The sequence below is a fragment of the Amblyraja radiata genome, chromosome 5 (assembly GCF_010909765.2).
Source record: "Amblyraja radiata isolate CabotCenter1 chromosome 5, sAmbRad1.1.pri, whole genome shotgun sequence".
Taxonomy (NCBI): domain Eukaryota; kingdom Metazoa; phylum Chordata; class Chondrichthyes; order Rajiformes; family Rajidae; genus Amblyraja; species Amblyraja radiata.
Window position 1 is genome coordinate 62,438,668 of NC_045960.1, and position 21,324 is coordinate 62,459,991.

Here is a 21,324-nt window from a genome sequence, read left to right on the forward strand (position 1 = left end):
AATTCCACAGACGGTGCGGAATGGATGGATTGAGGCAGGTGAATTAGTGCGTGTCAATTGGATTAAGTAAAATTGTGAGGGAAGAGCGCGGGGGATTTCAGTGGCGATCAGTACGGGATGGATGGGGGGGGATCAGTACAGGATGGATGGGGGGGGGAAATCCGTACAGGATGGATGGGGGGGGATCAGAACAGGATGTATGGGGGGGACAGTACAGGATGAATGGAGGGGAGGATCAGAACAGGATGGATGGGGGACAGTACAGGATGAATGGGGGACAGTACAGGATGGGGGGATCAGTGCAGGATGGATGGGGGGGTCAGTACTGGACGAATGGGGGGGACAGTACAGGATGGGGGGGGGTCAGTGCAGGATGGAAGGGCGGGATCAGTACAGGAGAAGTGGGACAGTACAGGATGGGGGGATCAGTGCAGGATGGAAGGGGGGGGTCAGTACAGGACGAATGGTGGGACAGCACAGGATGGGGGGGATTAGTTCAGGATCGATGGGGGTATCAGCACAGGATTAATGGGGAGATCAGTGCAGAATGAATGGGTAGATAATTACAAGATGGATCGGGGGATCATTGCAGGATAAATGGAGGGGTGACAGTACAGGATGGATTAGGAGATCAGTGCAGGATAAATGGAGGGGGGGTCAGTACAGGACGAATGGGGGAAGCAGTGCAGGATGGATGGGAAAGGGGGTCAGTGCAGGATGAATTGGGGGACCGGGGTAGGATAGATGGGGGATGGCAGGAGAATAAATGTGAGGTGGATAGGGAGATCAGTGCAGGATGAATAGATCGGGGGGGGGGGGGGGGGTAGATGGGGAGGGGAGCACAGGGGATGTCTGAGGACTGAATAGAGGCGGGAATGGGGATCAGCCGGTCAGGCAGCATCTCTGGAGAAAAGGAATGTGACGTGAGAAGAGAGGTCCCAGGATAAGGGGGGTGGAGGAGGGGCGGGCGTACAGGAGAGAGAGGGGAAGGGGCAGGGGAGGTGGGGAGGAAGGAAGGTCAGCGCTCCTCGGACAACTCCGGCATCATCGCCCCGCTGCCTTGGCTGTTCCTGTCCATCACTAAGTGCCGCCGCCAAAGGGGGAGGCAGTTGGGATCTCTTTGCCACCGCCTCCCCTCTGGAGTGGCACATAGTGGGGGCCGGCGGGGTTGCCGTCGCAGCTACTGCTGCTGTGCGAGGCCCGACATTCGCTCCGACTCTCGGTCACCTCGCACTACAGCCGTCGCCGACCAAAGCGAGGGCCCGCGGCGGGGAGGGGGGGGGGGCGAGGGATGGGTGGGGATGGGTGAGGGACCGGTGGGGGGGGGGGGCGGGTGACGTGGCCCCAGCCGAAGCGGCGCCTGGTGTTGGGCCACGGTCTCTGCCAGCAGTGTTCAGAGTCAGTCCTTCCCGCTTCCCGCCCAGCGACCCGCTCCATGGCCGCCAGGTTGACCGGCGGCGAGGCTTCGACGCCGCGGAGGAGGCGATGCACCGTGCTGGGAGATACCGCAGCCCCGGGCACGGAGAAGCGGGCACTCCTTTTTTTCTCAAATCATCCCGCGGGTCGGATTTGAACACCCCTGATAAAAAAAAAAAAACAGCTTACCTCTCCTGCAACGCAATATTTCATGGTCCCACTCACCCAAACTAGGCCCGGGGCGTCGATGCGATGCATTAAAAATGGCGGCGTGTAATACCTCCCACTGCGCGCGCGCGGAGAGACTTGAGAGACGGAGTCATTTTAAGTCGCTACCGCGTCACCAGCTTCCTCCAACTGCGCAGGTCGCAAATATTTTTTTCAAATCATCCCGCGGGCTGAATTTTTTTTTTCTCGGGATTTGTTTTTATTCCGGAAAAAAGGGGGGTGCGACTGCACCCAACGCACCCCCCCTTCGTACGGCCATGAGTTAATTACAAAATTTGTGCTAATGAATTCTGATAACTCGCCTATAATATTCTGATAAAATTATAATTCAATTTACTTTATAAATGATGTTGCTACTTTATGTTATTGTATGACATGTTTACTTCCATGGAATATAGTCAAGTATCTTGTCTTTTCTGGTTCATCTGTTGTGCAATTGTGTTCAATTTCATTTTGAATTATATCTATAATGGTGCATCAGATAGTTAATGAATACAATTTTGCGGAAAAGCAGTTGATTTATAATCTTGCAGAGAAATCATCTTTTATGATGAAATTGTTGGAATTTGTTGTGTTCCATGTTATATGATTCTTGTGTTTTGTGTCGTATTCAGCACTGATACGGTCCTTCTACCTTCCATTCGTATTCTTTTATTGGAGGACAATATACTCTGGACGCTATTTTTCAACCAGGATATCTTTTCTGCTTCAGCATAGTAACATTTCGGAAGGCCGTTTCATAGTGATGTGAAATAATTTAATGTTCACAAAATGTTCACTGGCACAGCAGTAGAGATGCTGCCTTACCGTGCCAGAGACCCGGGTTCAATCTTGACTATGGGTGCTGTCTGTACGGAGTTTGTACATTCTCTCAGTGACTGTGGGTATTCTCCAGTTTCCTTCCACATTTCAAAGACATGCATGTTTGTAGGTTAATTGGCTTTTGTAGATTGGCCCTAGTTATATTGGCTATATTTAAGAGGGAGTTAGATGTGGCCCTTGTGGCTAAGGGGATCAGAGGGTATGGAGAGAAGGCAGGTACGGGATACTGAGTTGGATGATCAGCCATGATCATATTGAATGGCGGTGCAGGCTCGAAGGGCCGAATGGCCTACTCCTGCACCTAATTTCTATGTTTCTATGTTTCTAGTTTGTAGTTAGCATGTGGGGTGATTGCTGGTTGGCACAGATCCGCTAGGCCGAAGGGCCTGTTTCCACGCGGTATCTCTGAAACTAAATTTGTTGAAAAGAAAGCACAAAGCTTTGATTGCTTTTTCTTCAGATAAATGTATGTGGTTGTGACAGTCATGTTGGATTGGAATATGGTATTTGTCACTAGAGGGTACTGTTGTCTAAATTTTAATGCTTTCAATGATTAAAACTTCCAGAAAGTTTGAGTAAGGAGAATGCAGGATTGTGAGAGAAACGTTGCTGCATGCAGTCCGTGTATTGAAACTTTACTTCTGAGTGCAATTGGATGTCATTTGTACACTCTTAGTTACTGTACTTTGTCCTGTTGTGCAAACTTGAATCAGATATAATTTTAGCATGTTTTAATTTGTGTCTAATCTATTTAGATTTCTTTGCCTTCATTAAGGTACTTACTAAAAATATTATTCTCCAAATGTTTCCTTGCTGCTTGCTCTCCCAAAGGTTAATATATCGCAGTGCTTCCTTGGTAATTTTAATACAGGTGCACAACCTTTTATCCGAAGATCCAAATAACGAAAACCTCCGAATAGCGGCCATTTTTTCGGTCCTTGAAGAAAGGTCCTTGAAAACGTTCACCGAGGGCGGCCCGCAGAGGTGACAGCGGAACCTCCGGTCGGTCCTCGAAGAAAGGGGAACTAAATCCCCATTCATAAAAGAGAAGGTGAGGGTATATTGCGCGGGAGGGTTAATAATTGACAATATGCTGCTGCCTGCCCGCTGAGTTAAAAAGTTCCCACGGTAGACTCACGATACACAATGTATCGAGCAACAGATTGTCGCTCCCTTCAGTTTCACCCCACCTACACCCCTCTGCTTCCCGGCCATGTGTGTGACCCCTTCCCTCCCCTCTCCAGCTCCCCGCCCATTGCACCGGCGCGGGGGCTTTGCACTGTCTTCAAGTCGGCGATACCAGCAGGACCGTGCCAGTCACCGGAGACGTCAGGACCAACGGGACACCACCCCCAGGCCCACTGCAAGCACGGAGATCCCAGAGACCCACAGCCAACAGTAGCCCAGCCCAGCCCCGCTCCAACTACAGAGGAACCTGGGTTGCGGATGACGGGGCGCAGCTCGGGGCGTCGTAGGGGCCCATCGGGGAGCGGGTTCCTGTTGGTCCTGACGTCTCCGGCCACCTGCCATCCTCCGGGAACTGTACCGCCCTTGCAGGAGAGTGGGGTTGTTTGCAGTTGCAGAGGGAGGGGGCAAGGGCGGTACAGTTCCCAGTCTCAGCTCCAGTCCAGGGGGGTGGCCGGAGACGTCAGGACCAACGGGACACCGACCCCCAGGCCCACTGCAAGCACGGAGATCCCAGAGACCCACAGCCAGCAGCAACTCCAGCCCAGCCCCGCTCCAACTCCAGAGGAACACGTAGGGGCAGAAGCTGATGGTGTACAAGGTACGTCTTGTTCTTGGGGTGGCGGATGAGGGGGCGCAGCTCGGGCTGTGGGCAAACTGCCACTTGTCGCCGTAGCGGCCCATCGAGGAGCGGATTCCTCTGGAGTTGGAGGGGGAGGGGGTATTGTGCTGTTTGATCGCCCCCTGCTATCCCAGGGACAGGGAGACACAGCGGCTTTTTAGACTGGTGGGCAATCACTTCCAAAGTTCTGCCCACACAGTCAGTACACCTCTCCTACACTGCATTTCATACAAACATTTATTCTGCAAGAAAAAACGACATTGAAGTCTCAAACTCGCGACCGAGTAACTGCCAGGATTAAGGCGCAAACTCGCGACCTTGTGGATATGAGCCGAGCACTCTACCACTGAGCCAGCCATTAAAATCTACGCTAAACATTTTCCATTCCGAAGACCGACAAATTCTGAATTACGAAAAGTGTCTGGTCCCAAGGCTTTCGGATAAAAGGTTGTGCACTTCTGGAGAAAAAATTGTATATGATGAAAGTTGAACAAAATGTACACATTCTAAAGTCCCAAACTGAATGACTACCGCCCGGTTGCCCTAACCCTAATACCAATGAAGTGCTTCGAAAGGCTGGTCCTCTCCCACATCAAATCCAGCATCCCTGCTTCACTGGACTCTATTTTGCATATAGGGCAAATAGATCAACAGAGGATGCCATCTCTCTGGCTCTTCGCACTGTCCTGACTCACCTGGATAGACAGGACACGTACGTGAGGATGCTCTTCATAGACTATAGCTCTGCATTCAATACGGTCATCCCCACCAAGCTTACCACCAAACTCCACCAGCTAGGCCTCAGCTCGCCGATATGCGATTGGATCCTGAATTTTCTGACGGAGCGACCGCAGGCAGTGAGACTGGGCCCGCACCTGTCCTCCACTATCACCCTGAGCTGTGTACTAAGCCCCATGCTCTACTCCCTCTTCACACATGACTGTGTTCCTGCATTCGACACCAACACCATTGTGAAGTTTGCAGACGACACAACAGTGATTGGGCTGATCACCAATGGTGATGAAACAAAATACAGAGCGGAGGTGCAGAACCTGGCGGACTGGTGTGCACGTAACAACTTGTCACTAAACACCTCCAAGACCAAGGAGCTGATTATTGACTTCAGGTCACATAATGGAGAATACGCCCCAATCTCCATCTACGGGGACAGTGTGGAGAGAGTGTCCAGCTTTAAGTTTCTGGGCACTCACATTTCAGAGGACCTCACATGGTCCACCAACACCGCTGCGCTGGTCAAGAAGGCACAGCAACGACTGTTCTTCTTGAGGACATTAAAAAAGACTGGTCTGCCCCAACAACTGCTGACAACCTTCTACCACAGCACCACAGAGAGCATATTAACGTATGGCATCTCTGTGTGGTATCTCAGCTGCACGGAGGTGGAGAGGAGAGCTCTTCAGCGCATCGTCCACACAGCGCAGAAGATTATTGGGACACAGCTACCAGACTTGGAGGGCATCTACCACACATGGTGCCTCAGGAAGGCCGTCAGCATCCATAAAGACTCCTCACACCCTTGTAATGGACTGTTCGAACTACTTCACTCCGGCAGATGTTACAAGGCCTTCTACGCCCGAACCTCCAGACTCAGGAACAGCTTCATTCCCAGAGCTATAGCGGCTCTGAACCGGCCCTGCTGAGTGCCCCCCACCCCCCCTGGACTGTCTCCCTCGGATGGTCACGTCGAACAGACACATCTGCACTTTAGTCTGTTTGAACTGTTTTGACTATTTTACTGTTCTTTTTACAAACCATGTTCTCGGGGTATCTATAAATCTAAATTTTATTAGTTATTTATGTTATGACATCGGATGGAAGCTGCATACCAAATCTCGTTGCGCTTATGTGCAATGACAATAAAAGATATTATTATTATTATTATTATTATTTTTATTCAAATAAAGTGATACAAAAAACTATTATTCCACATTAAGGAGAACTTTAATTCCTCTAAATGGTCCAAATTTTAGAGTTTAGTATTTCATATATATTAATGATTTGGAAGAGGGAATTGGGAGCAATACTAGCAAGTTTGCGGATGACACAAAGCTGGGTGGCAGTGTGAACTGTGAAGTGGATGTTAGGAGGTTGCAGTGTGACCTGGACAGGTTGAGTGAGTGGGCAGATGCAGTATAATATAGATAAATGTGAGGTTATCCACTTTGGCAGCAAAAACAAGGGGGCAGCTTATTATCTCAATGGGGTTAGGGTGGGTAAGGGGGAGGTGCAGTGAGACCTGGGCATCCTTGTACTCCGGTCACTGAAAGTTGGCTTACAGGTACAGCAGGCAGTGAAGAAAGCTAATGGAATGTTGGCCTTCATAACAAGAGTATTTCAGTATAGAAGTAAAGAGGTTCTTCTGCAGTTGTATAGGGCTTTGGTGAGACCACATCTGGAGTATTGTGTACAGTTTTGGTCTCCTTGTGATTGAGGCAGTGCAGCGTAGGTTCATGAGATTGATCCCTGGGATGGCGAGACTGTCATATGAGGACAGATTGAAAAGACTGGGCTTGTAGTCACTGGAGTTTAGAAGGATGAGGGGGGGATCTTATAGAAACATATAAAATTATAAAAGGACTGGACAAGCTAAATGCAGGAAAAATGTTCCCAATGTTGGGCGAGTCCAAAACCAGGGGCCACAGTCTTAGAATAAAGGGGAGGTCATTTAGGACTGCAGTGAGAAAAAACGTTTTCACCCAGAGAGTGTTAATTTATGGACAGGTTCTACTGTCTCCCTCATCATCTAGACGAGAAGGGAGCTGTTGGCTACCCAGCTGTCCTGAGCCAAAAGATGAACCTGAGGGTTAATCCAGTTCGAGAATATTAATTTTTAATTTCTATAAATGAGTTTAGCTTACAGAAAGATGATTAAGGCACTGTTGAATTATTGTCTTTTTAAGAAAAAAAGAAAATCATTAAAGACTAAGAATAATGATGACTTTAAAATTTCAGCTAATTGAGGAAATCCAACATAGATTCAAAATATTAGCTCATGTCAGATGGATCTGGTTGAATTTCTGGAAGATTTCACTCGAGTGATATCAAATTGTTACTAATATGGATCTCCTGAAAACTTTTATTTAAATACCCTTCAGAGACTTGATTGAAACAGTTGAAATTCATAGAATTGAAGACAATTTGTTGGCTAGTCGGACAGGTTGTACATCAAATGGAAACGGATAGTGGAAGAATGGTCTTGACCGAAACATCATCTCTTCCTTCTCTCCAGAGATGCTGCCTGTCCTGAGTTACTCCAGCATTTTGTGTCTATCTTTGAGTGGAAGAATGGTTAGCTACCTAGATTTGCAGGATTTTATTAGACGTGACCCATAAGAATTAATGTTGGGCTGCAGGTATTTACAATGTTAATGAATAACATGGATGATAAGAAAGTAGGTCACTTATACAAGTTTTCCAGTTACACAAACATTGTAAGCAGTCTTTTGTCAGATAGTCATAGAGTGATACTGTGTGGAAACAGGCCCTTCGGCCCACCTTGCACACACCGGGCAATATGTCCCAGCTACACTAGTCCCACCTGCCTTCGCTTGGCCCATATCCCTCCAAACCTGTCCTATTCATGTACCTGTCTAACTTTCTTAAACATTGGGATAGTCCAAGCCTCAACTACCTCCTCTGGCAGCGGCACAACAGAATATGTAAACATAGTACTCTGTAAACAATGTTATAAACGAGAAAACAAAACTGTGTATATTTATATATGAATATATAACTATACACACACACACAATTTCCCTCCTGGGTTTAATAAAGTTCTATCGTATAGTATCGTGTGTGTAGGAAAGAACTGCAGATGCTGGTTTAAACTGAAGATAGACACAAAAAGCTGGAGTAACTCAACAGGTCAGACAGAATCTCTGGACAAAAGGAAAATATTAAGTTTTGGGTTGGGTCTGAAAAAGGTTCCTGCACACCTTTGTAATGTGGAAGGGAACAAGAGCACCTGGAGAAAACCCATGCAATCAAAGGGAAAAGGAGCAAACTCTATACAGACGGCACCCATATTCAGGATCAATTCCGGGTTTCTGGCAATTTTAGGCAGCAACTTTATGGCCAATGCACTGTCCCATAGTCATGAACTGAATTAAAACATACAGTAGCTGTAAAGAGGGACATAGCATAATTTAGAGATTTAAGACTGAAAATGGATAGTTTCTTTTTTTTTAGTAACCAAAGTTATCAACATATAATTTTTTGTGTGTTGGAAAATAAAATATAGTGGCCCAGCTGGTGGACTTGCTGCTTCACACGCCAGGGATCTGTGTTCGATCCTGTCCTCGGGCACTGTGTTGAATTTGCACATTCTCCCTGCAAGCATGTAGGTTTCCTCCCACATCCCAAAGGTGCATTGGCTTTGTAGGTTAACTTGTCTCTGTAAAATTTCCCCTGTGTAGGGAGTGGGTGAGGAAAGTGGGATAACAGAACTTGTGTGAATGGGGAGACAAAAATGCTGGAGAAACTCAGTGGGTGAGGCAGCATCTATGGAGCAAAGAAAATAGGCGATGTTTTGGGGTTTTGGAGGTCAATTTTCATACTGCCGGGGTGTAAACTGCCCAAGCAAAATATGAGGTGCTGCTCCTCCAATATACGGTGGGACTCACTCTGGCCATGTGGGAGGCCCAGGACAGAAAAGTCTGATTCTGAATGGGAGGGGGAGTTGAAGTGCTGAGCCACCGGGAGATCAGGTTGGTTATTGCGAACTGAGCGGAGGTATTGGGCAAAGCGATCAAGCCTATGCAATCAAACCGATGTAGAGCAGTTGACACCTAGAGCAGCAGATGCAATAGATGAGGTTGGAGGAGGTGCACGTGAACCTCTGCCGCACCTGGAAAGACGGTTTGGGTCCTTGAATGGAGTGAAGGGGGGAGGTAAAGCGACAATACTTTGACAGCTAGGCACCTGTCAAAGTAAAGCCACTGTTCGGTCTGAATGTCTGTTTTTATTTCAATTTTTAGGCTTATTTTTAGATATGGTAATTAAAAAATAAATTTTAAGCTATATGTATTTATTTTGTTTTTATTAACCGCACTGATGGTAACTGATCGATAAACATTTTTTTTGTTTCATCTGTGTATGTAAGTACTCAGTTAAAATGACATTAAAGTAAATACTGAATACTGAAGTGTAGCACTTCCTGCGGTTGCAAGGGAAAGTGCCAGGAGAGGGGGTGGTTTGGGTGGGAAGGGACGAATTGACCAGGGAGTTACGGAAGGAGCGGTCTCTGCGGAAAGCAGACGGGAGGAGATGGGAAGATGTGGCCAGTGGTGGGATCCCGTTGGTAGACAAAGCTGGAGAAAATCAGCGGGTGGGGCAGCATCTATGGAACGAAGGAATAGGCGACGTTTCGGGTGCAGGGGGTGGGAAGAAGAAAGGAAGAGGCGGAGACTGGGCTGAGGGAGAGCTGGGAAGCAGAAGAGGAAAGCAGAGACTACCTGGAATTGGAGGTCAATTTTCATACCGCTGGGGTGTAAATTACCCAAGCAAAATATGAGGTGCTGGTCCTCCAATTTGCCGTGGGCGTCACTCTGGCCATGGAGGAGGCCCAGGACAGAAAGGTTGGATTCGGAATGGGAGGGGGAGTTGGTGCTGAGCCACCAGGAGATCAGGTTGGTTATTGCGAACTGAGTGTAGGTGTTGTGCAAAGCGATCGCCAAGCCTGCACTTGGTCTCACTGAGGTTGATCATACGCTGAATAATCCAACCTGAATTTTGTTTGGAAGTGGAAAGAAATAATAGAAATTGCATTCATTGCAACGTGTAAAAGGAGATGAGATACTATATTGTAATTTTGCTGCATGTCATTGTGGTATATATCATGTCTTGATTGGTGAATATGTTTAGTTTGTGACTATTTGAAGCAGAAATAATATGTGAATGCTTCATTGACCATAATTCTGACTGATAACTACGCACTTCGTCCGAACACATTATCGCACGTGTCATGCAAGCCGTCTTAAATGACCACCTAAACTGTCATTTTTTTTGGTATTGTATTGTATTCAATTTATTGTCATTATCTCATAAGAGACAACGAAATGGATTTTCCTTACAGTCAAGCACCATAAAAATAAATAATAAATAAATAAAACATATTTAAAAAAAGCACAAACACAGAAGTCCACGACACAACATAACCCCACAGTGGCACCAAAGTTGAGGAAGGTACCATAGTCCAACCAGCCTCCCGTGGTCGGGGCCTCCCGAGCACCCGCAGTCACCGCCACGGGCGGGCCGATGCTCAGGCCCTCACGCCGGGAACGATGGAACACCGACGCCGAACCCCTACGGAGAACATCCTCAGCGGCCCGGACCTCCAGATCAGCCACCTCCCACCGGAGTCCGCGGCTCCCGAGTCCACAGGCCGAGCCGGGCGGAGTCAAAGGACACCGCGATGTTGATCAGCGCCGCCCTCGTTGGGAGCTCCGCGAACCACAGCTCCATGATGTCGGTGCAGCAGGCCCAGCACTCCGGAGCTCCAAACGGCGATCCCAGGTAAGGCATCGCCCGCCCCGCGATGTATCCAATTTGGCAACCTAAAAAGCTGCCTAGGTTGCCCGGCTGGCAAAAGGGAAAAAAAGTTAAGCGAGAGCCCTGATTACACCATGTTTTTTCTAACTACAGCCAGTGGAAAATATTTGCAAACTGTTGAAAGGTGGATTTCACATTTTCTCTACCGATTATCTGGCATGTGAGCAGTTTATTAAAATTGTGCTCTGGAAAATCAATACTTCGTTATACATTAGTTACTATTTTGGGAGGATTTCAAAATACATTTCTAAATCACTGGGGATTTTCTAAAGTTATGAAATAGATTGGTACTGGTGCAATAAATATTTCGCATAGCGGACAAATAGGCTGATTTTTCAATAATTAATGTAGGCATGATGTACTTCCTTGTTTATGTGATCAAATGTAATCTGCTTGAAGTAAGCCACTAATTTCATCATAAAATTGTAATTGCGCTCATCGCTACTGTGCTGGCAAGAGCAGGTGGTGGAGGGGGGGAGAGAGGAGGGGGGAGAGAGAGAGGAGGGGGGGAGAGAGAGGAGGGGGGGGAGAGAGAGGAGGGGGGGGAGAGAGAGGAGGGGGGGAGAGAGAGGGAGGGGGGGAGAGAGAGGGGGGGGGAGAGAGGAGGGGGGGGGAGAGAGATGAGGGGGTTGAGAGGAGGGGGGGAGAGAGAGGAGGGGGGAGAGAGAGGAGGGGGGGAGAGAGGAGGGGGGGAGAGAGAGGAGGGGGGGGGGGAGAGAGAGAGGATGGGGGGGGGGGGAGAGAGAGGATGGGGGGGGAGAGGAGGGGGGAGAGAGAGAGGAGGGGAGAGAGAGAACTTTCAGAAAGCATTTGATAAGCATCTCCTATGTGGGACCTTATCAAATGCTTTCTGAAAGTCCAGGTACACTACATCCACTGGCTCTCGCTGTCCATTTTCCTAGTTACATCCTCAAAAAATTCCAGAAGATTAGTCAGGTATGATTTCCCCTTCGTAAATCCATGCTGACTCGGACCGATCCTGTTACTGCTATCCAAATGTTCGGCTATTTCATCTTTTATAATTGACTCCAGCATCTTCCCCACCATCGATGTCAAGCTAACTGGTCTATAATTCCCTGTTTTCTCTCTCCCGCCTTTCTTAAAAAGTGGGATAACATTAGCTACCCTCCAATCCACAGGAACTGATCTTGAGTCTATAGAACATTGGAAAATTATCACCAATGTATCCACGATTTCTAGAGCCCCTTCCTTAAGTACCCTGGGATGCAGACCATCAGGCCCCGGGGATTTATCAGCCTTCAGTCCCATCAGTGTACTCAACACCATTTCCTGCCTAATGTGGATTTCCTTCAGTTCCTCCGTCACCCCTGATCCTCTGGCCACTCCTATATCAGGAAGATTGTTTGTGTCCTCCTTAGTGAAGACGGATCCAAAGTACCTGTTCAACTCATCTGCCATTTCCTTGTTCCCCATAATAAATTCACCTTTTTCGGTCTGAAAGCGATCATAGTAATGTAAATGCACCATTTAGTTTGACTTCAATTTTCATGATGGAAATTGAAGTCGAACTAAATATTGTATTCACATCACTAGTCCATGTTGAAAGTGATGTGAAGTTGTTGGGTCAGGAGGACCATTAAAGGTGCACTGCACACACTAACACAGTCTAAAGGGCCTGTCCCACTTACGCGACTTTTTCGGCGACTGCTGGTCCCTGCCATTCACAGTGAGGATCTTGTCATGGTTTGACTTCTCAAAATGCAACACCTCGCACTTGCATGAATTAAATTCCATTTCCCATTCCATGGCCCACTTGTCCATCTAATCAAGATCCTGCGGTAATTCTTGATAACCATCTTCACTGTCTCATCTCCAGTCCAAAAAAAAAGGCCATGATCATCTTCTGCTTCCTGACATGAAGCCAATTCTGTATTTGGTTAGCTATTTCTCCCTGGATCCCATGTAATCTATCCTTCCAGAGCAGCTTACCAGGTGAACCCTTTTCAAAGGCCTCGCTGAAGTCCGTTTAGATTACATCAACTGCCCCATCGTCATCAACCTTCTTGGTTAAAAAAACTCAATTAATTTGTGAGACTATCTTCTACGCACAAAACTGCGTAGTGACGCTAATCATCCTCTGTCTTGGTACAAATGCATTGGTATATTTCATCCCTCAGAATCCTCCCCAGTAATTTTCCTACCACAAATAGTGGGATAAAATTTCACAAATTAGAAATCTAAGAGCTTTTTCTTTATCATAGCTGCCAAGTAGTACGGATTTTTCGTATTTCGTATGGAAATGCGATTAGAATACGGAAATACGATTTTGCGTTGTTAAATAGGGATTAAAAAGAAACGACCATAGATAATCGTAACAACGAGTCACCGCTATCGTCTTGGAATTTTACATTTTTAAAAAGCTCGGGTTTAATGAGTACTGCAGAAAGATTGGAGTCATCACTTGATTCCTCTGAGACGAAAACGATGTGTTAACGGCCATTGTTAGCACTTTTTAACTGCCAGTAGTTAACAAATAGTTATACAATGCGTCACCAATACATCGATATTCATTCTTCAGTAAATATAATTGTGTTTTGACCTTCAAGTATTACTGACACCACATTCCTTTAAATAAAACTCACGGGAGAATTTCTTAAAACTCACTGATTAAGAGCTCCGGACCGCGAGTACGGGTTTCTTCTTGGCGTGCAGGTACACTTAGTTCTGTTTGCCTTTACAGGTGCACAACCTTTTATCCGAAAGCCTTGGGACCAGACACTTTTCGTAATTCAGAATTTGTCGGTCTTCGGAATGGAAATCTTTTAGCGTAGATTTTAATGGCTGGCTCAGTGGTAGAGTGCTCGGCTCATATCCGCAAGGTCGCGAGTTTGCGCCTTGATCCTGGCAGTTACTCGATCGCGAGTTTGAGTCTTCAATGTCGTTTTTTCTTGCAGAATAAATGTTTGTATGAAATGCAGTGTAGGAGAGGTGTACTGACTGTGTGGGCAGAACTTTGGAAGTGATTGCCCACCAGTCTAAAAAGCCGCTGTGTCTCCCTGTCCCTGGGATAGCAGGGGGCGATCAAACAGCACAATACCCCCTCCCCCTCCAACTCCAGAGGAATCCGCTCCACGATGGGCCGCTACCAAAGATCATAGAGGAGCTCCTCTATGATCTTTGGCCGCTACAGCGACAAGTGGCAGTTCGCCCACAGCCCGAGCTGCGCCCCCTCATCCGCCACCCCAAGAACAAGACGTACCTTGCACACCATCAGCTTCTGCCCCTACGTGTTCCTCGAGTTGGAACGGGGCTGGGCTGGAGTTGCTGCTGGCTGTGGGTCTCTGGGATCTCCGTGCTTGCAGTGGGCCTGGGGGTCGGTGGGCGGCGGTGGGAGCTGTGGACCTACGGACCTACCTCCGTGGAGCTGGTCGGCTTCGGAGCGTGGAGAGCTGCGGGCGCGAGCTGCTGCGACCCGACGCCGGTGGATGGTGACACCGGGAGCTCGCGGGTCCCCGGTGGGAGACTGCTTTGCGGGGCACCGGCAACGGCGACTTCTCCCGCCCGAATTACGGGGTTGAGAGTGACCTGGAGGGGGGCCTTACAACGCCCGGCGCGGCTGTAAATTGCCGCGGACTTGCTAGCGCCCGCCGGGGGCTCCAACATCAAGACCGGGGCAGGGCCCTACATCGCCCGGAGCTGCGCCCCGTCATCCGCAACCCAGGTTCCTCTGTAGTTGGAGTGGGTATCTGGGAGCTCCGTGCTTGCAGTGGGCCTGGGTGTTGGTGTCCAATTGGTCCTGACGTCTCCGGTGACTGGCACGGTCCTGCTGCAATCGCCGCCGTGAAGACAGTGCAAAGCCCCCGTGCCGGTGCAATGGGCGGGGAGCTGGAGAGGGGAGGGAAGGGGTCACACACATGGCCGGGAAGCAGAGGGGCGTAGGTGGAGTGAAACTGAAGGGAGCGACAATCTGCGCTGTGTATCGTGAGTCTACCGTGGGAACTTTTTAACTCAGCGGGCAGGCAGCAGCATATTGTCAATTATTAACCCTCCCGCGCAATATACCCTCATCTTCTCTTTTATGAATGGGGATTTAGTTCCCCTTTCTTCGAGGACCGCCCGGAGGTTCCGCTGTCACCTCTGCGAGCCGCCCTCGGTGAACGTTTTCAAGGACCTTTCTTCAAGGACCGAAAAAATGGCCGCTATTCGGAGGTTTTCGTTATTTGGATCTTCGGATAAAAGGTTGTGCACCTGTATTTGCTTCAGTTTTATTTAGTGTTATTTATCACGTTGTGTTTGTAGCTTTTGAAAGATTTAAACGGGTATCGGATTTTTAAAATACATATAAATTCATAGCGTCGCCCGGCTATCTTTCACTACTTGACTTGTGCTCATGAGGTATGATTTCAGGATGCTCAGATATGGTTTCAGATATGATTTCAGGATCTTCTAATGTGGTCATTGTTCCGAGCACCAAATCCCTTCAGCTGTACCTGCAACTGGGTGATTTAGTAGACCTCGAAGAGGCATTGACAATTTGTGTTTATGTAGAGGGCTAATAGAGGTAAGGTATGCGATTTGAGAGTAAGCATCGTCTGCGGGGTAAAAACAAAGTATACCTAACTTGACACCGCTGCTAAATGGCGTCCACATCTACAGCTCACTGACTGAATGATACAGACGTCCTGACTGAAAATCACAAGGAGACTACAAAGCTCGTATTATCTATTTTTTTACACACTGTAACTTTCTACATTTCTACTTTTACGTATGTATGTGCCAATTATGGCTTATGGAATTTTCTCCACACTAGTTATATTCGTAACAACATATTTAAATACTTGAAATTTTCGATCTTTCCCAACCACTTAAAAAATGTCTGAAGAAAGGACCCGACTCTAAAAGTCGCCTAGCCATTCCCTCCATGGATAAACACAAAATGCTGGAGTAACTCGGCGGGTCAGGCAGCATCTCTGGAGAGAAGGAATAGGTGACGTTTTGGTTTGAGACCTTTCTTTGGACCCTCCATAGATCCAACCTGACCTGCTGAGTTCTCCAGCACTATATGTTTTGCTCTTAAAATAAATCCGTGGTCCGCTGAAGAAACAACACGATAGACCACTCTGGAAGTGCAAGTTTTGCTGTACACTTCATACAGTAAGGCACATCATAATACACCCTGAGTGAATTAATGTGATTAGATTATTTTTTTAATCTGTCTAGAATTAATCGATACCCACCCTACGTACCTTATATCAGCTTTATTGTATGAAACGTTCATAAATGCTGTGGCGCAGATGTCGTTTACAAAATTATCCATAGTGTTTATGGGTGTGTGTTTTCAATAGCTACTGTTTCCAACTCTGACCCGATGAAACATCAGTTCAGATTTACATGTAAATAAAAGTCCCGCTGTCCCGCTCCAGGTTTAAACAGAGCGCTGTCAGTTTAACGCGTTGGAATTTAAACGAAGAGCTGTCAGCTACAGCGCTATGGGAATAATAATAATACATTTTATTTATGGGCGCCTTTCAAGAGTCTCAAGGACACCTTACAAAAATTTAGCAAGTAGAGGAAAAACGTAAGCGGAATGAAATAAATAGAGACATGACTAGTACACAAATTAAAGACACAATTCAATTCAAAACACAATATGAGGCAATACAAGCACAGATGAAAAGGGAAGGGGACGTGGGGCTAAGGATAGGCAGAGGTGAAGAGATGGGTCTTGAGGCGGGGCTGGAAGATGGTGAGGGACACGGAATTGCAGATCAGTTGGGGGAGGGAGTTCCAGAGCCTGGGAGCTGCCCTGGAGAAGGCTCTGTCCCCAAAACTGCGGAATGTAGCGCTACCAGCTGGAGCGCTATGGGCTTTAAACATAGTGCTATGGGCTATGGTGGGTGGGCTCAAGGGCAGAGAGGGAGAGTGGGAGGGGTAGAGGGAGAGAGGGAGGGGTAGAGGGAGAGAGGGAGGGGTAGAGGGAGAGAGGGAGAGGATGGAGAGAGGAGGGACAGAGGGGAAGGGAGGGAGAGAAGGCGAGAGGGAGGGAGGGAATAAGGGGAGGGAGAAAAAAAGGAAGGATGAGGGAGGGTGGGAGGGAAAGAGAGAGGGAGGGAGGGAGTGTTTTAAAAGCAATTTCCGCCCATAAATGAATATTTTGAAAATGGGCGCAGCAAAAAGTAACATGTTCTCTGGCATGTTCTATTTTATCTTAAAATAATTGATCGGAAGGGTGTGATATTCAGTCAGGACATCTGTATCATTCAGTCAGTGAGCTGTAGATGTGGAAGCCTTGACAGTAATCACGAGCACATTAAGATGGCGCGAAAAATTACCCATGACCTACTGTGGCTTTGATCTTTGGTCGGGGCTTCACGGGCGCTCACGCACGTTACGTACCATGTGGCGTGGTGGATGCGAAGTTGTTGCGAGTTGAGGCATCAGACGCGACAAGATTAGAAAGAATGGGGATTAAAAATGCAAAATGGCTTCTACATCATCTGGTACTAAAAGCAGGAAGCAGCCGTTCAAACAGCAGTATACAAAGAGATGGCAATGAATGCACTGTCAAGTAAGGTGCGTAGAAGACATGTCAATTGGTAGCAAAGTTATGCATTCTTATACTCTTACATCGGTATGACCACACATTAAAAAAAAATATTTTTTTCAGCAAAATGGCACCACATAAAAATACTGATTTCCTCAGCAAATTACTGATTTTCAGGTATTAGAATACTGAAATGCTCTGACAAAACTTGGCCGCACTGCTTTATATTACAACAATTGTTGTTTCAATTAAATCCAGCGATCGTTTAATTCCAAACTAAATGTTATGAGCTTCTGTTTTTACAGACTCGACAGCAACTGGGGATAAGGCATTATTCAGCCTTGAAGAGAAATCGAAGTCTTCCAAGAAACGAGTCCACTATCATAAATACACCAAAGGTGAGAGCATAGCACTTTGTATCCTGTTATTCCTATTAATTATCCTATTAATACTTAATTTTCAACATTCTCTACTTAAATTTGATATCTAATTATTACTGATAATTTTCTAACCAATGGATATTTTACATGTGTCTTGGAGCATCACCTATGATTTCAAAGAAGTACCAAGTTCAAATTTATTGTCATGTGCTCAAGTACAGTGTGGTACAGGTACAGGTGCACAACCTTTTATCCGGAGTTCCGGAAACCGAAAAGCTCCGAAAACCGGACATTTTTTCCAGGATGTCGTCTGCACACCAAAGCTCGCGTTTGGTGCCAAACTTGACCCGAAACGACTCACGGTCAACCCAGGTCTGTACTACTGTAGCGGCTGCCTCTTCCCCGGAGACCGGGGAGACACTTAAACATCTGTAAATCATTGCTTAAATGTTAGTCAGTTAGTTTGGAGGGCTTTTATGTGAAAGGGGGGGGGGAGGGTGAAGGGGGAAACTTTAATTCTTAGTCCCCTACCTGGTCGGAGAGGCGGGGAGCGGGCAATGCCTTACCGGGTCGCCGTGCAGTAAGCTCCGGAGCGCTGTGGCCGCCAACTCCCAACATCGCGGAGCTGGGGCTGCGGGCGTCCGGCCGTGGGCGGGACCGATTGTATCTCCAACCCCGGCAACTCTACCTCTGGTTGCGCGGTGCTCCAAATCCAGCGCCGCCCGCGGCCGGACGCCCGCAGCCCCAGCTCCGCGATGTTGTGAGTCGGTGGCCACAGCGCTCGGGAGCTTACCGCACGGCGACCCGGTAAGGCATTGCCCGCTCCCCGCTGGTATCCCAGCACTGCGCCACCGCCGACTCCCAACATCGCGGAGCTGGGGCTGCGGGCATCCGGCCGCGGGCGGCACTGGATTTGGAGCGCCGCGCAGCCAGGGGTAGAGTTGCCGGGGTCGGAGCTCCAACCGGCGCTGCCCGCAGCCCCAGCTTCGCGATGTTGGGAGTCGGCGGCCACAGCGCTCCGGAGCTTACTGCATGGTGACCCGGTAAGGCATTTACCGCTCCCCGCTCCCCGCCCCTCCGACCAGGTAGGGGACTAAGAATTAAAGTTTCCCCCTTCACCCCCCCCACCACATAAAATCCCTCCAAACTAACTGACTAACATTTAAGCAATGATTTACAATGATTCCCTGGTCTCCGGGGAGGAGGCAGCCGCTCCAGACTTTTCAAGCCGCCCGCGCTACCTACCTAATCTACGCTAAAAATCTTCCATTCGGAAATCCGAAAAATTCCGAAATCCGAGAAGTGTCTGGTCCCAAGGCTTTCGGATAAAAGGTTGTGCACCTGTACTATAAAATACCTTGCTTGCAGGCGCATGGACTCGGCCGAACAAACATAAACAAATTGTACGTAAATTGCCCTTTTAAGATATGTTGTAATTTGGCTGTAGTTTTCCTGGAAATATAGAGCACTACAAGCACTTCTGCTAAAGATATGTTTTCTCAAACAATTGATTTTCCTTGTTTAGTTTTTAGTTTGTTTAATTTGCAGAAAGAAGAAGATGGACGTGTTAAAAATAACCACACAGTGTATTTCATAAATATATAGTTTGACAAGAGAACGGTGACATATTCTCAAAAGAAACTGTTACTCCACTTTTGAGAGAGATAGATCATTTGACACCATCTGTGGTCTGGGTTGCTATTTTGTGCTCAGCTGTAATCTCAACAAGGAAAATCAAATAATTAATTCAATCCAACTAATAAGTCAAAGCTCCATAGCACTGCTGTGCCGATGGGGATCCATATTTCCAATTTCCCCTCAAGGGAGTCTCCTCAACAATGGAGTAGTCAGCTCTAGAAATATTAACTTTAAGCTAGAGGTTGCCTATGGTTTGTTAGGAAATTATAGGTAGATTGATGTGTCATTAGTTTCCCTCAATTTTGCACTAGTTAGATTTAGATGAACGTTGCTGCAGCCTGTTCGATCACATTGTTCTGCTAGTTACTCTTGATCGTGTTATTAGAGTGTGAAAGCATTTCTTTAATAGGTCCAATGTTAACTCCAATTAAAGCTTATGGTGCCCATAGTGCATTTTTGCAATTGGTCTGAACGAAGACCACAATTCATTTTTAGTTTAATGTCTTACGAATTGTGGTCATGGGCGAAATCAATTTAGTTTACCAGAGTCCATTGTTCTTTAGTTTGAAAGGGCTGAGTCTCATTAGACTCTTCAAATTGGCTATGCTTTTTTATCCCTCTGTTCTGTCCAAAGATGATTTTGGAAGTGGATCCTGATTGGAAGGAAGCAATTGGTTAGTTTTATTGTCATGCTTAGTTTAGAGATACAGTGCGGAAACAGGCCATTCAGCCCACTGAGTCCGTACCAACCAGCGATCCCTGCACACTAACACCATCCTACACACAATAGAGACATTTACAATTATACCAAGCTAATTAGCCTACAAACCTGTACGTCTTTGGAGTGTGGAAGGAAACTGGAGATCCTGGAGAAAACCCACACAGGTCAAGGGGAGAATGTACAAACTCTGTACCGACAAGCAACCGTAGTCAGGATTGAACCTGAGTCTGGTGCTGTAAAGCAGCAACTCTACCACTGCGCCACCTACCGGCCTTTAACCTTCAGTCTTAGCTATCTTTGTTTATCTCCTTATCGTAGAGGAAATCACTAGACTGGCACATATCCTTTTTGAATTAGTTTTTTTTAATTAATTCATAATGGTTTAAAAATATTATTAGATTCAATCCTTGACAGTCCTACATGATAAGAATTATGGATAAATTACTAAGAAAGCGACTCCTAGTTCTGTTTGATATATATTACATATGAAGAGTTCAGGATAGTTCTTATGATATTGGACCAAAAACCTGAAGGCGTGTAAGAAGGAACTGCAGATGCTGGTTTAAACCGAAGATAGACACAAAAAGCTGGAGTACCTCAGTGGGACAGGCAGCATTTTTGGAGAGAAGGAATGGGTGACGTTCGGGTAGAGACCCTTGTTCAGTCATGAGTTCATGTTTCATTCTGCCAAGCTATGACTTAAATATTAAGAAATCTAATTGTGAATTGGCAGCAAGGGAAAAAAGATTAGGACTTGCATTTTTGTATTTAACTAAAATAGCTGGTTCACTAATCTGTTGGGAAGAAAATTTGTATTTTCTATGATCATTATTTGACACTTAATGCCTTTGAATTATAATAACAAAGAGAAGGTTAGCATCTCCTTGAGGAAAACAAGAATTGACATTAAATGTGGCATAATTCATGTTGCTCATGTCCTAAGCAAATAATGTAAATATATTTTTCAGAGGGCAACACTCAGCTAGTGATGTTGTTGCCTCTTTACAAAATGTTACAACTTTTAATCCTCGCCACAACATAGGTAGTATGTAATTGCAGTGTACTCGTGGCAAGGGCGGATCTATGGTGAAACAGTGCTATTTCAAAAACACTGAGCGCTGTTCCATTGTTACTCTTAATTTTATGTATTGTTCGATCAGTCTCCATTTTTCTTAGCTGTCGTGCCAATAATTTGTGCGGTCTGTCTCCGAATTCAAAGTGTTTTTGATTGGTGTAT

At 46.8% G+C, this 21,324-nt stretch overlaps 1 protein-coding gene across 1 annotated transcript in view; it reads left to right on the forward strand.

The window, feature by feature from the left end:
- The window catches only part of pinx1 (PIN2 (TERF1) interacting telomerase inhibitor 1), a 105,585-nt gene that overhangs the window by 25,564 nt on the left and 58,697 nt on the right, over positions 1–21,324 (forward strand). Inside the window, exon 5 of the mRNA XM_033021372.1 lies at positions 17,654–17,746. Coding sequence (XP_032877263.1) covers positions 17,654–17,746 — 93 coding nt within the window. The remainder of the gene's footprint in view (positions 1–17,653; positions 17,747–21,324) is intronic.